The sequence below is a fragment of the Formica exsecta genome, unplaced genomic scaffold (assembly GCF_003651465.1).
Source record: "Formica exsecta isolate Colony F162 unplaced genomic scaffold, ASM365146v1 scaffold893, whole genome shotgun sequence".
Lineage (NCBI taxonomy): Eukaryota > Metazoa > Arthropoda > Insecta > Hymenoptera > Formicidae > Formica > Formica exsecta.
The window spans coordinates 351,267-369,041 of record NW_021853662.1 but is presented as its reverse complement, the minus strand read 5'-3'; the positions used below and the strand labels follow the sequence as shown (position 1 = coordinate 369,041).

At 31.7% G+C, this 17,775-nt stretch overlaps 1 protein-coding gene and 1 long non-coding RNA gene across 4 annotated transcripts in view; one reads left to right on the top strand and one right to left on the bottom strand.

Moving 5' to 3' along the window:
* Positions 1-17,775, bottom strand: part of LOC115244938 — a 39,218-nt gene that overhangs the window by 15,407 nt on the left and 6,036 nt on the right. For all 3 annotated transcript variants that reach the window (XM_029822961.1, XM_029822962.1, XM_029822963.1), the window contains one exon: positions 10,952-11,129. In XM_029822961.1, coding sequence (XP_029678821.1) covers positions 10,952-11,129 — 178 coding nt within the window. The remainder of the gene's footprint in view (positions 1-10,951; positions 11,130-17,775) is intronic.
* LOC115244940 lies at positions 4,325-6,126 on the top strand. The gene is made up of 2 exons (XR_003885459.1): positions 4,325-4,557; positions 5,285-6,126. It is a non-coding gene; the product is annotated as an uncharacterized LOC115244940 (long non-coding RNA).

The following is a 17,775-nucleotide window of genomic DNA, read 5'->3' as shown; positions in this document are numbered from 1 at the left end:
GTAAAAGGAGAAAACAAACGCAAATATTTGCCTCGTCTATTTGGAGAGACGTGGAAACGCATCCGCAAGAACGGAAAATCTGCGCAATATATTAAGCTTGAAGATAAAACAGCTGTCGCTCAAAAAATTTCTTTCATTTTATCGTTGCTTGGAAGACAGAAAAATCCTATTTGCGATGACAGATCATATTTATATGTATAATCCCGTATCTTATATCCTGAAAGATTAAATTTTACAGAATATATTTTCTATGACAAATAATTTATTGAATACTAAGTTTTCAAATTCTCAACTTCGATTCTCGAAGTTGCAGGTTTTCTTTGCAGCTTTAATTATTCAAAGAAAGATCATCTTATATTCTAAATTATGTAAAATTTTTAGAAGGTTTTTCTGGAGATAAATCTTTAATATCATACATTTTTTCTTATCAAAAAACATATATAAAATGTAAGTTGCAAAAGTATTTGTTAAGAAATATATAAATAAATTATTTTCTGCTTCTAAATTAAGAAATATTTTTGATATATGTTTATAATTTTATTATCATAAGATTGAGGTCAAATTATAATTTCACGCTGAATACTGATTTTTGTTTTATTCAACGAAATCGTGAGAGAAAGAAGCCTGTTAAATAATTAAATGTAAAATATAAAAACATATATTGTGACGTCCGCAGAAAAAAAGAGGGTTGATGGACGATTCCAACACAAGAGAGAAATCAATAATAAATGATTGGACAGTGAAATAGTTTTTCGTGGAGGCGACTACAATAAAAATACCTTTTAACGCTTTTTGAGTTAAAAATATTTCTCTTTCAGCTTACATCTCACCCGTACAACGAAAAATCCGGTCGGTAATAAAACTGAGCTTACAACGAGCACCGGCAAAGTCGTAACTATTTTGAGAGACGCGCTAACGAGATGTTACTCGCTTACTTCGTGAAGCTGGTGATGCTCGCATACCAGAGGTTGGATACAAGACAAAGTGAACGTGACTACATTACATATGTAATTTTTTCGCGCCCCGAAAAAGTTATGAATAAAATTGTTAATTGTATGTGTGTCCATGTGTGTGTGTGTGCATTTCTCTTTAAAAATATTATTCATTTTTAGATACACATAAAGGGTAACATTGCAAAAGCTGTTAATATTAACCAAATTTACCGTTAAATCTAAGATTACTGTAAATTCATCAGATCATAATTGTAATAATAAATTCTTCAAACAATTTAACAGCGGTATATCGTTAGAAAAAATTTTGAGATTTTACTACCGCTTACCGTTTATATGTATATGTTATATTTCTTTACAACAATTTATACAGCAATCTTATAACATTAATTTAATTATGACATAATTCACCAATTCTTATGACATAAATAAATTTGCAACCTTCAGTACCAAGATAGCATTGCTACGGCGTGGTAAGCCGAGCAGTTTATCTCACGGTTAGTGTCACCTGTAAATTCCGCCAAGAGAAAATTCACAATTAGACGCTCGCACGTCGAAATAATGACTTGAGTAATTATTATATTTTTCAACGTTGGCCAACTATAGCCGGCGTCAAAACTCATCGTCTGCGTAACGTTATTTTGGACGAAATCCATGACAACGTCAAATTCTCTTAAGTTAGAAATTCTCTCTGTTCTCTTAGAATGCTAATATCTGAATCATCGATGACGATCACTATGCGAGATTCTGTCGAGAGAATTGGCAAGAAACAGCACTGTGAGTCATTCTTTCCCGGACAAGAAGAACGATCAAATCAATGATCACTTGAGTCTTAAATGGACGATGACTGCAGTTTTGAGAAGCCGTCTCAGAACCAGAGAATTCACTAATATTTTTATAATTTACTACAAACAAAGAGAAGACACAATGTAAGACCGCGTTAAAATGCGATAAATATTTATTCAATGTTTTCGAAGCGAGAAAATGCAAGTGCGATTCATTTGCGACTATTGATCCATCAGTGACGTTTCTTAACTAGCGCCAAGAAAACACAATATAAATAATTACTCAATTTGAGAAATGAAATGCATATTTTGCATAAACGACGTGCGCATACCGAATGACTCAATTACCTTCAAACGAACTATTCTCTACAAGAATATTAAAAATTAATCTATTCCTTTTCAACAAACCAAACCTATCATGAAATGAAAAAAAACTCGCAAAATATGATTTTTAATTTTTCACAATGCCATTCTTCTTTTCATGCATTAAAAAAAACTTTCCTGTTAGAATTTTTTTATTAAAAAAATTATCTTTATCTCGAAACCATACATAATTTTCCGGGAAAAATTCCCGTCGCGTTGCACGACAGTTGCATGTCGTTAAATTTTAAGCGCATCATCATCGTGCAAAGAGAATATCTCAGGCACTCGGGATAGATCTGCAAACTTTCCGAGCGCAGTTTAATTCTCGCGGATTTGCCATAGTAATGGCCGTTTAACGCGTTGCTTTCCATTCTGTCGACCGACGACGTAACTTTTCGCCATTATTCAATGCAAAAGCGTGCTTATCCGCGAGCTTTCGTCTCTCGCAAAGCGTAACAACGTCGCTGCATGTGCGCTTGTTTACCGAAGTGATTTTCGCGACACGTGTACGTTGTATACACAATATATTTACATCTACTGTGACTGTACGTTGCATTTTAAACCTTCTCTATTATTAAAAAAAAAGAAGGTAAAAATTTTAGTCTTGTTATTAAGATTTAGTCCTATTATCAAATCTATTATTAGACAGATTAATACGTCAAAGAAAAAATCATAATTAGTGATTAGTTACAAAATTAGTTAAAAAATCTCAATTTTTTCATAATAATCTCACAGTATCACAGTTGAAGTGTAATTTCTTGAGATAATGAATTATGTACTTTATTTAGAAATCTTAAAGAGAAAAATACATGATTATTTGCTTGTTATTCTACTCTGAAACTGACCCTAATTTTATTGAGATTGCCTACATGTTGGCTTTTTATAAAAGTCCAAGCAATTTCTTTTGTGAAATTCTTATTATGGGAGACGCGTAACTTTTCCATGATTTTCATTTATTTCTTGGTAGGTTCTGCACGAAATAATCAAATGTCCTCCTCACGATATTTCTATAATACAACGGCGACTGCTTGCAGCAGGACGGGGCTGTATTGACGATTTTGCGAGGGAGAACATCCTGGGCCGTACAAAAATAGACTATGCTTTGTTGGCTTCAAATTGTAATATTAAATCGTCGAATTTAGAAATCCAAAGCTTTTGATATCTTCTGACGACAGTATCGCATAAATAAAACATTGTTGTGATATGTTATTGTCTGTTTTTTTTTCTTTTTTTCTTTTTTGCATCGTATGAAACATCATCCGTGCTATCATGACACGCTATCTCTCCTCGTAAAAATTACAAGCATCGTGCTATTTTCAAGCTTTACAGAAAAGTAAATCCATTTATTTAATAAAATATTTTACATAAAATAATTTCAATAATTTTATACAATATTATATATAAATATACATATGTAGAAATTTTCTAGAGTTACGAGTTACTATCTCCAAATTATGAAATTTATGAAATTTATTATTTACCATACATTATATAAAATTTATTTCCACTAAAAGTCCATTTGTAATGTTTTCCCGGAAAACCTTTCATTTATTCATTTTATTCGACGGTTGCGTAAATATGAAGATTGCATTAGAGAACCCCGTTTCGAGAAAGAAGTAAAGAATTGCATATTTTACGAGAAGCTCGAATAAACGTAGATTAGAATGAACAATCTAGTGCTAGTGTAAACAAGAAATAAAAGAATAAATGAAGCTGCGTGTACGTTAGCATGAATTACATTTCGAAAGATTGTAGATCGGTCAAAAGGGAAACAACTATCTCGTATTTTTTCTAGTAACAATTAAGTAATGTACATTTATATTTTATATGTTAAAATATTGAAAAAAGGAATGCAAAAATTGTATACCTCACATAACAATATAGAAACTATTATAAAATGTATCGATAAAAATTCATGTATACAATTTTACAGTATATACGCAAACAAAGTAATTTTTTTGGCATTAATTATATACATAATATAATGCCAATAAAAAAGAGATTTAGTAAAGATTAAAATTAGATTTTAAGAGTATCCCCCTTTTTTCATTATATTTTCTTATCGTGTACTATCGCTTTAGACGAAATTTATCTTGCCTAATATTATTTCTAAATATCGCCGGGAAAGTAAAAAATTATAAGCGATCATTCGCGGAACGTCATTATAAAATGCACAAGAGCATTGACTCAGCATTGCACCCACATTGCACGCTACCACCGATCGAGATTCCACGAATATTCCACATCGTAGTTTTTCACGTTTCCCCCCGCTTGTTGATCTCTTGCCACGTGATCGTAGACTTCCCCTCTCCGCCATCATGCTACCAGTTTAGAATAACCCGAAGCTCCGACATCCTTACCATTCGTGAATTTAATCTCGGATAGTTCGCGTCATTATTGTATTGTCCTCGTAAGCCCCATTGAAAGCGCCGTAAGTTTCATCATGGAAGTTGCCAAAGGTAGGCTAACAATAAATTGGATTTTACGTTTCAGTTCTATTGAAATTATTACAGCTGCATTTATTAATATTTTATCTGCTTCAGAATTACGTTTTTAATTAAAAATATCTCTTGCGCTTTGCACTTTGCTTTCGAATAGCTTAACTTTCAATAGATTGAAATTAATAACGCTCGAATCGAACAAGTTTTCTATTAGATACGCAGTTTCAAGTTTTTATACAAAAATGAGAAATATCGTAATCTTGAGTGATAACGTGCGTAGTCCTTACGACTTGCAGATGTATATTATAATATATCTATCCATTTTATTTTTGTTCAATTTTTGACAAGTCCACGTGTGTGTTGCATAAAATCTATTGCATTATTAATAATGGTTATGGCTATATATTCTTAATTTATCAATTAACTATAGTCACATTTCTAATGTACGTATATTATCTATTAATTTATTTGTAATCCTTCCATTTCATATACTTATTTATCTACCTTTATATTCTTCTCATGCATTTTTAATATTATTTTAAATACACGATAAATTATATCCTATTTTCATATAATATCAACTGAATCATTCATAAAATCTATTAATTATGTGAATATATTGCAATCTAATAAAAATATAATATATTCAACAAATAAAACTTTGAATCGATCTTTTAAGCGAATCATTCGAGAATCTTTAAAGTACTAAATCCAATCGTATAAAAGTTATGCGGTATTCTTTCAGTGAACGATTCGAGCAGCAGCCTCATCGAGCAATCAATGAATGTAACGGCAGCAACGAAATCCGTCTCGACAGTGAAATCCGTACAGAGCGTCCAGACGAAGTCAATTGTAGAGTCATCGACCTCGGTTAAATCCGTCTCTTCCTCATCCAACAAATCACATCAATCGGTGGAGTACGAGGAATCGGTCGAGTATAGCGATTAGTGTGATTAAAGTAATATAAATCCTTTCAATAAAAAAGACATCACGCGGGGAAAAGCTAGAAACGCGATAATATTCGGTTCGATTTGATTCATCGTGTTTGAAGATTCATCTTCGGACGCTACTTGATTCGATTATGCTATTCCTTCTGCAAGAAAAATATTCACGTCATATCAGAAATGATAAATTACTCGAAATCACATAAGCATCGAAAGAAAATCAACGACGGAATTCCGTAACCTCTTCTCCAATTTCTACCACGAGGATCCACGATCGATAATCGAACGGAAATGGGAGAATCGAATTGACGGGTCAAGGCGTTCACTTGTCAGGGTTGTGCACCGAAATAACGAGTTCGTCGCAGTCTCGCTATGCGACGAGACGACGAGAAGAAATACCACGAGTCAGAGGAGACGAATGGAGAGGAACAAATTGAAAATGTGCCCGCGAAGGAATGCTCGGAAGTCTCTGGCCCTCATCCAATCGATGTGGTTCGCCGCCAAATAGCAACTCAACATTTCCTTCTTTCTTTCGAGTGTTTTTTTTTCCTAATCGACACATCGCTGTCAATCCTTCGAGTAAGAGCGCTTGACATATGTGACTACTCATTTATCTTTGTATAATTAAATTTTTAAGACATTACGTTAGCACGTTTGTTCATTGACCCTTTCTTATTTTAATTACATAGTTTATAATTAATTAATTATTTCTCTCTGTCGTGTAAACTAAAATTATTGCAGAAAGAATCGATCATTTTCTAATTTATCAAGTACATATTCATAAATAAGTTAACATATATATAATTAATACAGATTGACATAAACATGAATTTAGAATTTTCGTATATTTTGAATAAAATCTACGCATATTTAAATGGAGATTAAAAATTAAAAGAAATATTTCCATTTTCGTATTTCTTAGATTTCTAGCTATAATACAAAACTAGTATATATACCAATGAGATGAGGCAATTCTAATTGTAATTTATCATAAGTGCAATAAAGTTTTGTAACATTAGCCAGCACAAAACTAATGCTAAAAAGATTCAAAAAGAAGGTAGCCTTCGAGTAGCTTTTACCACATGCTATTAAAATAAATCGCAATTTTTTCATATCATTTCTTTTCTCTCTCACATTCTCCGTGTCCTTTTGCAATATAATATCAAACGGAGCTGACACGTACGACTACGGCCCGACAGTGACAGAAAGAACTGTGTAGAGGAAAGGAAATATGATTTGAGGAAAGGCGGATATCGAGTACATTAGGTCAAGCGATAAAGAGAAGCTATCGGGCAAGGGTGGCACCCTCTAAGATTAAGTAGCGCTTCCAACGCCCTGCGGGACACGCAATAAACGACGATGAAAGTTTTAGTATCGCGCTAAGTTCAGTATAACGTATGCCTTTAGAATTCACGAGAAGTGACTGTCTCCCGAGGGGAAGCGCATATGGGAAAAAAGGGAGAAGAGATTGGGATCTTGGCGGTAACAGAACGGGGTTTCAATATCCTGTCGCCCAGGTAAATGGAGCAAATATACTCGGGAGGATATGGGAATTCTCGAACGCTTTACCGATTGCGGAACACGGATCGAATGATCCACAGGAAGCATTTGATTCCGCGTCTTATAGCGAGTTAACTTCCGTTTCCCGCGATTGATTTAAAACTCTAAAAATCCCCATAAAAACTTACAGAAAGAGATGCTTCTTTAATCATGCGAAATTTATCGCGGTCAGAGAGTATTATATAGTGAATTAATATTTGATGTGCGAGTAACCGCAATTTTTTCATGAATCTATGATTATATTATTTCACATTTATTCCTTAAAAACAGCTGCTACAAACATTAAATAGTGATAGAATTTTCAAGCAGCCTCTTCATTAAAATTATTAAACTCATTTAATTTATATCTTATAAAACAAAATGCCAGTCAATTACTGCGTGCAAATTTTTAGAACTTATAGCATTAAGAATCATTAAGTTCAATATATATTTTACTTGAATCATTTCTGCCGCGTTTTAATATACTCGATCACAAAAGCGTGACGCTGATTTAACCGAGATGGATCGTTTATAGGAATCCTCGCAAGTCACACACATACATCATCGAGACAACCATCCAATGTCCATTCAGAAATCTTGGATGGAAAGAAATAGATCATATATCGTCAGTGACTCGTTATTTGACGCAGAAGGTTCTCTTTTATGTGACCGAATATTTGGTTGACAGAAACGAAATGACCTTTGCAAAGCAATATTCACTTTAAATTAATGCGAATAGGATCCTTTGGAAAAAAAATCCTCCCAAAGCTTGATATATTTTAGTTAACTTCGTCACATGTTATCTTTTTCGCACTCCAAGAAACCCAGGACTATATACCTAAAGATATATTTGGAAAAAAGTTTCTCTTTTTGAGCGAATATAGCGATTTTCTTTGACGCCTACAATCTTTTAACCAGAACATGATAAACTTTCAGATTTACCATACTGTGAATATAACTTTGAAGGATGATTTCATCCTGAATGTCAAAGGAGCCTCGCTGACATGATATCTATCGCTTATTCCAGAATGAACTCAAACAATCCATCATATTTCATCATAGACAAGATTCTTGTTTAGACAAGTATATAATAGAAGTAAAATATGTCGATAAAAGAAACATTCAACAGAGATAAAATCGATTTTCAAGAAATATTCAACCAGTAAAAGCTTTCATTTGAAAATTTATTCGTCGATTCAAGAACAAACAATAAAAATAAAAGACAAACATTTTCGTTAATTGCAAATAAAAGAACACGAAGAAATTATTGATCTTGTTCATATAAAGACTATTTATCAAAGATTCTTTATCATAGCTTTATTGGCGTGCTAAAATATTGCTCTACAATAAATATCCACGTGCATCTATTTTTGTTTCTTTTTATCGCGGAAATTGAAGGTGGATTATATGTTCCTTTCGGGGATATTTATGCCAGATTACTTATTGAAATTTTATCACAACTATATCATCCTACATTTCATAGTTACGAATTTATAGAAGACTTATGCTTCCAAAAAATAATAATAGCAATATCGACAACAAGACCAACTAAAAATATATAAGATTAAATAACGATCGCGTTTTATACCATAGTTCCAAAAACATATTTCAAATAAAATCAAATAGGAAAAATATATATATATTTTTTTTAATTGTAATTATTAAAATAAAAATAATAAGAAAGTATTTACAATATATATAAAATAAAAAATATATTCTCATAATCTTCACTATCATCTTTTTTAATTGCTTAATTTTATAGAAACATTCAATATACACAGACACACATATAAAGTTGATCTTTAAGTTATAGCAAAAAAGTTAATTCCTCGATCAATTTCTTTCTTAGGAGGCTCACACATCTATATATTTTGGAGAAATATTCATGTTCTTACGAGAATGGATTGCGACCTCTGAGATTTCGAGTTCTCAGGCGACATACTTATCTATATTGTCCAATACCCACTATGCGTGAAAAAATTTTTCCAATTCACTGGAGCGCGTTCCTGACCTCCTCAGTTGCACTTTATTTATGAGAGTTATTTCGTTTCCAATACAATTCACGAACAAAAATAATCTAGTTGCAAAACGTTGAACTCTATCTGCAATTTCTGCGTAACCTCATGAAGTAGTTTACAACTCGCTTCGTTTAATTTCCTAAGTGGGGAGACATTAAAATTTGAGTGTACCGGAGATTTATTACGAGAAACGTTGCTAAGGGTACTCGGGAAATAAGAAGTAAATTGATACGCCCGTTAAAGTGGAGCGATTGAAGTTAAATAAAAAATTAATCGTAGAGATAGCAATCTGCTTATTTAACCCGCCTCTCTTAAGTTTGTTGAAGTTCTTATAACGATGCAGATAATTTATGACAAAAATGGGTATATTAATATTTCATTACAAAACGACTTATAAAATCGATAATAAATTAACAGAAAATTTTTTAGTTATTAATATAATGACTGATATTTTAACGATAAAAATCCCTAATGTAGTTTCAAAAGTAAGATAAAGTTATGATGATTATATAAAATACGCACTCTGAGGCAATTTGTACACTGTTGCTATGGCGTTAAAAGACATGGGAAAACTTCATTGATCCATCGCTTTCTTAAGGCAAAAAAAAGGAATTAGGCCGACCTAACAACTTCTAACAAGTCGTAGTATTAAATCCCCTCAATGTGAACTCGCAAAGAATTTTTTTTACCTTTGTTTCGCTTGTGTGCTTCTTCAAATTAGTAGCATCGAAACAACAAAAAAAGTAAAAAGAAAGAGAGAGAGCGATAATAGAAGAATTTTAAGGGTAAGAAATATTAGCGACAAAATATTTTATAAAGGTGGTATCACGTATTTGAGATTACGGTGTCTTCACTTCGATCCTTTATCGACATACTGTAGAGCTCTTTTCTGTCTCATCACTTTCCTGTCTCATACCTTCCCCTATGTCGATTTCTCTCCTTTTTCCTCGCTCAGAATAGCATGTGAAACGAGTGAGACACTTTGTTTCGTCCAACTCCCAGAATAAATATTGACATGGAGACAAGAGAAGTGGTCGGTTTTTGGTATTAATATTTGATTTTCTTATATCCGAAGGAACATTTATTGTATATACGCGGCGAATTTAAGTATGTGCGTATCTATTTTGCCAAGATTTGTTGCGGATATCATATTGTAAAATACAGAACAAATCAGAAAAAGAATAAAATAATATTATCCTTATAATATGATATAAAGTGTTAAAGCAAATTGCCTAAATTTTCATTATCAAATCAATTTTCTCTAAATCCAACTTATAAGCAAACTGGCTTATTTTACAACAATAATAGTTAGTAAATATACTTAAATATATATGAATAAATTTCATAGTTAAAAATTTAGAAAAAAATCCTCCTTTATAAATTTTCTTGAAACTTCATACGATAAATATGCAGCTAAATATATGTATCATACAATATTTATGTAATACTGCATTTTATGTGAAGAAAAGAGAAAATTGAGATAGTTATTTAATTGAGTCTGACTATCTGAAAGCTTAGAGATATTAAATATTTAAATGGATAAAATGGAAGTGGGATTCTTTTCATAGCTACAATTTATAATTAAGAGCAGTCTCAATATAATAATACTTCTAATAATATTTATCTTAAAATAATATAGCACGTACTTATATATGTCGAGAGTACATGATACATTTCACGCGCTAATGTATTTCCCGGCAATACCTTCCTGCAGCTCACCATAAAGATGCAGTCGTCCATCGCATATTATATTATGTTCGCATATTTTGAGCTACATAAATATCCAATTTATGTGCCACGCAAAACAAACGCATAGATGTGAGCACGGCACAAGCGAGTAAAATAATTTAACATTAATTTATTCCGTTCGCGCATCTCAACATCATAAAGAGTGTCAGTCTAGCAACTCACCTGCTACTATTGACGGAAGTGTTGCTTCTGCTGCGCCTGGAAATGATAGAATCACCCCGATTTACGACACCCTTGTGAGTGATACTGAAAGCTCTGAGTCTGTAGAGGTCATCGCTGGCTCTGGGATTATATGCTTTTTCCGGTAGACTGTGCACACGTGGTCGTATATGATCCGGTACTGTAACATGATAAAATTGAAATTTATTTAGAAAATTTCTTGTAATTGCAAATATCTAGTATAATTAAATCTTCTATATATGAAATCTATTTATGTATACACAAACAAAAGAAAAAAATATGGCTGTAAATATATCTAATAATTACACATGGTATTTTAATACCAGACATTAACAGTATTGATTAATTACATTCACATTTAATAATTACAGCGGCAGATTTTTTTGTGTTGAATTATTTATCTCGAATAATAGAAAGAAAAGAGAGAGAGATATGAATCGTACATATCTATATATTTTATCTAACATTTTTACTTTTAATAATTATTAAAAAATTTCTTTGTCTTTTTGTTTATATCATGTATGAATGTGCGCAAGAGATACGAATTATAATGATAAATGACTTTCGTAATGTGCCTCATGATATTCCGCCAATGTTTAAAAATGATTGCTATGAATAATCAAAAGCATATAACGGTTTATTGCTCGCATGACAAATGTTGCGGCTTTTGATAGAATTACAATCAGCGCTGATTGACCTATAAATCGATACATGTTGACAACTAATCTATGTTGCGCGTAACAAGTTACAGATCTATCCGTTGTAAAATTCGTCATTTAAAATGTATCTTTCCACTCTGTTGCGTGTACCGAGCTTATATCCAATGTAATCCAGTGTAATTACTTAGCTAGCAATCGTCTACGTTACTAGCACTTATATGTAGCGAGAAACACTTTACATGGCATATGACAACGTTTCAACTTTTATACGACGTTATTACGCTGCTAACACGACTAGATAAACGACAATCGATGGTAGCTGAACCAATATCATCGAGTTAAATATTCAATTCCATTACCGAGCGATATCGATTCAACGTCGAATTGTATACTGCACAGTAATAATTTCAATATGCAACTTGAGTACTGACGATATCACATAATTACTAGTCAAACTAAATTTTTATCAGAAAGAATTATCACAATAATCAGCACGTAGTTTTCATTCGTTTAAGTTGCTTCTCACGTTTTTATCTAAAATATTATACACAAGTCGGACGAGAAGTAATAATACGTAAGAGTCAGTATAAACGACAGAAATAATAGAATGAAAAACAGGAAGATAAAAGAGACAGACATACAAATGAGATGTTGTTGCCGAGTTCATTTACTATTTTCTCGAATAACGAAAATGAAGCGGGTCAACGTAGACGACCGCTCGCCATAATTTGTCACCTAAACGTGTTGACGGACTTGGATGAGTAGACGACAGAAAGAATTGCCCCATGATTTCTTTGTCGAATTATCACAACGATATCACAAATCGTACGAATATCATTGTAACAAATGTATTATAAATTTCGTGATATAAACAGTTATATACTATAATAAAATCCTACATCGGAGCTGATCTCGGAAACATAATATTACCAGTCGCATACTAATCGATACCTTCCCCAAACAAACGACGTGCGTAATTAACCGAACACATAATTATCGGTTACAGTTTTTAGACGCGACAAATACATATGAAAGTTTTCGGAGACAGATCATTAGCGAAATTGTATTAAATTATACAAAATAACTGACGAGATCGTTGTGAAATATAGATTTAATTGCGATGTAAACAAAAAATGATATACAATTGCTGTATAACATTAGAATATAGTCAAATATAAATTTATACCATGTGTTTTACAATCTATTAACGTAATACCGCAATCAACAAAAATTGAGATATAACATAAAATAATAATTTTAAATTATATCTTTTTACAACTTTTAACATACCGTTCTAAATATCTTTATAAATTCCTTCCAAATTAGAATTCTATTAAAATGAAATTGGTCACTCAATTCAATGTTATGCAAAGCCTAAAAATCCTCCTCTATCGCATCTCTTGCTAAAATTTAATTCACAAAACTCTTTAAATTTTTATTAAAAATATTTATTATTTATTTATTATAATTTTAAAAGCTGCACTTGTATTTAAATAAGATATTACTTTCTCCAACACAAATCGGGCTTCGATATACAATTTGATATCGATTAAAAAATATCTCAATCGAGAATGAATTAATCAAGACGCATTTTTCAGGATTCATGTTCTCATTGTGTTATCAAGACCGACCGCTGAGACGAGTAAGGAGAAGGATCGATCAACCATTTAATCAGCAAATCTAATTATACCGCCGCATTTATAACCGAACTCAGCAGACTCGTTTCCGATTTGCGAGGCTTTTCGAATGAATGACATTGCGAGCTGGAAAAACTGACCTGACGCGAGTAATGTCGGTCATTAGTGGTTCTTAACCGAATGATTTACAGGATCGTTTGTTATCCTTACAACCGCGCAAGTTATCTGTCGTGTACTTCCTACCTTATGCATTCTCATTTATGCTTTTTCCATGCGATATGTGGAAGTGACACGAACAAAGCGATTAATAAAAGCAACTAGATTATTCTGTCTAAAGAAAGCCGAAGCTGCGATATTTAAATTTGCTTGTGCTTTTACTACGATAATTTCTTGTATAGATTTACTGCGTGCTATTGGCATCGTGTCAAAACATATATCTCTCATCGTTTTAGTTGAGAAAATATTATTTATATCGCTGATTCTCAGTAGTTATTTTACACAAAACTTGCATCTGTTTTCTTAACGTTTTGCACTAAAATTATTACGATTAAACTAAACGGCATAATAAAATATGCATATGCTTTTTTCTTTTTTAAATTAAATATTCTTTTTATTATCTAAAAAATTAATTATGTTTAATCTTAAAGTTATTTTCACAGGTTAATTTGAAAAAAACTGATGCATTGTAATCATTGAAATTATTCTACAGATATTTTTGTTTTACCGCACTTTTCAAGTTTCTAATAGTATCGTACTCGTGAAATTGAATATTTGGTATTTTTGCACTTTTCGACATCTTGTTCTAAAAATCTAATCTAAAAAATCAACCAATATAAAAAAATTTATCTCACATTATTTTAAATTATACAATAAAACAAACAATATATCATATATATCGTCATATAAATCAAACTTTTTCGATCAATCTTGTGTTATAATTGTATAATTATATTATTTCCACATGTATTTTTCTGTAGATTATCCTCGGTAACTTTAATTAAAAATACGTATCTTTTTTTGCCTATGTGTATTAGATCATTTCAATCTTTAATATAGTTACACTCAATTGGACACTCGAGAAGTTCAAAGCACATGATCCGTGACAAGTAGTTCGCGGTTACATGCGTAAATGTAAGTTAATTATATAATTAATAAAATTAATTACATATTACGTATGTCAATATATCTTGTGTTATCAAGTTTTGAAAATGCATTATTACCAATTACAAAATTACATAAAACATAAATAAAACTTAAAATGCGGATACATATTTTAGCTTAACATATTTAATTTCTGCAACGTTAAATTCCGATAATCGATAATTCCTAATCCTCTTTAAAAGTTGCAAATAAATGATAAAAAGTCAACAGCCATTTACTAATTTATCACATTTTTCCGCGCATATTTTTTCGCACTCTGAACAATATTGAATTGGTAAGGAATTTACATTCCAATGTGCATAAAAAATTTAGTAACCCACGATTATATAAGATGATCAAAGCACTATATCTCCGTTGCCGAAATTCTGTTTTACTGGAATCCTATCTTGAGAAAGGAGAGGGTTCTTAGAAATCGGTGAATAATAAAACAGACTTCGTCGAGAAGGCAAGGAATTAAGCGACGGAGGGTAGAAAGCATCCTACCAAAGATTCTTGTGAAGAAACGACAAATCTTCTTTAGATATTTTATTTTGTTATGCCGCGTACCGTTGTTAAGAGAATTTCACGAAGGGCGAAAAAATGCTGTCTACCCAAAGAATGCGTGGGCCTCTGATTTCTGAAAGTTTCATGCAAAACTCGAAATTCTAAAACTTTAAATTTCCAATAAACTCCCTCGGAAAAAAATATAATATATTTTCTTAAATAATATATTCTCTTAATTATAAGATTTCTACACTGAGAAAAAAAAATTATTAACTTGACTAAAACCGTTCAACTAATTACCATTTTTTTTATTGAAATATTTATATATTTGAGTCAAATATACGTCATATTAGATTTAATATGTCTTATTTGACTTAAATATATAAATATTTCAATTTAAAAAATGGTAATTAGTTGAACGGATTTAGTCAAATTAACAATTTCTTTTTTTTTCAGTGTACATACGCTTGATAATCCAATCTTTGAACATATATATCTTTGGGATTTGAAATTCTCTAATTTTACAACAACAAGTTTCTTTTTAAAAAGATCCGCAGTCTCCTAAAATTTTTATATAAATCATCATTTTTTAATTTAGCATATTAAGCCTTTCTTTTATTAAATATAGAAATTATCTTATTGTAAATATCATAATAATATCTTGAGATAAACGCACTGAAAAAGTCAATGATGATTAATCTTAATCATTAATTTTCTTTATTCCACGTTGCGACTTACAGTCACAAATTACATGGCGGCAAAGAGTATCATGCTGTTTGCACGAAGTATTTGCGAAGACGATGGGCGAGTAATTAATTTCCGACGCGTTAGTGTAGCTACTTCGAATACCTACATAATCCGACAATTTCATGCGGTTTCCAAGTTACACCAGAATCCGTGAATAGCTTTTGGTCAGACAGAATCGTTTGCTCAAATAACTGCCGGCTATGTATACAAAGCCCGGAATAAAAAACTCGGTAAATTAAATTGCTTTCGATTTAAAAGACTTTAAGTAAACGCCAAGTTTTCGAACTAATGAGCGCACTAATGATTTATATTTAATTGAAAGAGATATAAGAAATGCTTAATATACTGGTAGCTATTATAATGTAAAATTAAAACAACTATTATTTAATAAAACAATTAACCATGTACAACCGAACAAGATTACGTTAGGACAATTCAGGCGTGTATTCTCAAGATGTCACAATCTACGGAATTGCCCTACAATGAGATTCAACCGAGCGATATTAATTTCGTACTTCGCGCACGTATATTATTAAACTCAATATTACAGTTTTCAACTTCAAGTGCGGTGAACGATTAATTAATGTATCGCAGACGGCGCGAGTGCAATAGCGATGCAACTTTTGCGTTCCTGTGGAGAAAATGAAGAACTTTGGGCTTTCAGATTATACTCACCTTCCCCCCGTTTCTAGAAATGCAAATGCACAACGGTGCGGTTTTCGTCGTTCTCGCCCACGAGAGAAAACCTGACATTTGCGTAAATGAATCTGCTCGAGAGTAGTTAGAAAATAGGCCACGTTTAAAAACTAATTTCGCAACAGTTACGCGCGCAAGAGACATTCGCAATCCCTTTATATCAACTCATTATGCCGTAAATTTAACGCGCGTGATAAGCACATTTCACGTGCCAGAACTCTCACGTGCACGTCTGTGTATATTAATATCTAATTTCTTTATTTAGTCATTGTTGGACAATTTGATGCGGCTATGTTTATATTTATGGCAAAAAAACCTTTTTAAAAACTTTTTTAGCCTTTTACCGTCTTCATTACGCGAAGAAAAGATTACCACATCTCAACGATATTAAAACTGCTTTTACATTTATATAATATGAAAGCAGGGAACAATAATAAAGCGACGGATAGCGCAAACGAGAATAAATACCGTATTAATTTCCTATATTAAGTTATACTTAATACCGCTTTGCCATAATCAAAAGATGATATAGGAGAATAGAGCTAGTGTATCACAAGGTAATAGTCTACTCTCTTTCTGTTTTTTCTTGAACTCGCATAATAAAAATTTAAATATGTGAAAACAAAAAGTAAAACTTCAAAAGAATAAATGCATCGTGCATTTAAAAAAAAATTGAGATCAGTGTAGCACAATATTAAAAATTCGACGTTGAATAAAATTCATTTCCGCACAAAGTCCAATAAATTGCACGATATTTTTGCAAAATGTACATAATAATATTGTATAGAATGTGCTCACTCTTGAATATTGACAGTGAATTTATCAGCAATCATTGAAAAGTAGTGGACTGTCATCGATACATCGGGCTATTCATTTGGAAATAAACGACTTCTATCAAGCTTTATTCACAATACAGCTTATCAAGAGCTATAATGATTTTATTGTTAATAATCGCAACAGCTATCATATTTAAATAAACGACTGATTGAGGATTCAATTAAAATCTAATTATTAAAATAAGCCTAGTTTTTACGACAGAAAAAATTTAAATAAAAATGCCTATGAGCACACGAGAAATAAAGAGTTATCTGAATACTAAATATACTATAACAAATTAATTTGTTCTTGTCAAGAGTATTGCTATAATATTTGATAATCATACTCGTGTAGTTACATTTTATTTATACGCTTGTCACGATCATCTGTAAATATACTAACAGTAATGTCGCTGGTCAACGTGCCATAAATTATCAGTCATGATTGATGCCGCAGATTATGCTACATATTTGGTTTTCAAATATGAAAGCTATTATTGGTCTCATATTGAAATCAGTCGCTTTAGGGTCGCTTTAGAAAGGCTGAATTAGAACTCACATATATGTATACTGAGATTTCTCTACAAAAATTTTAAATATTTGTTATA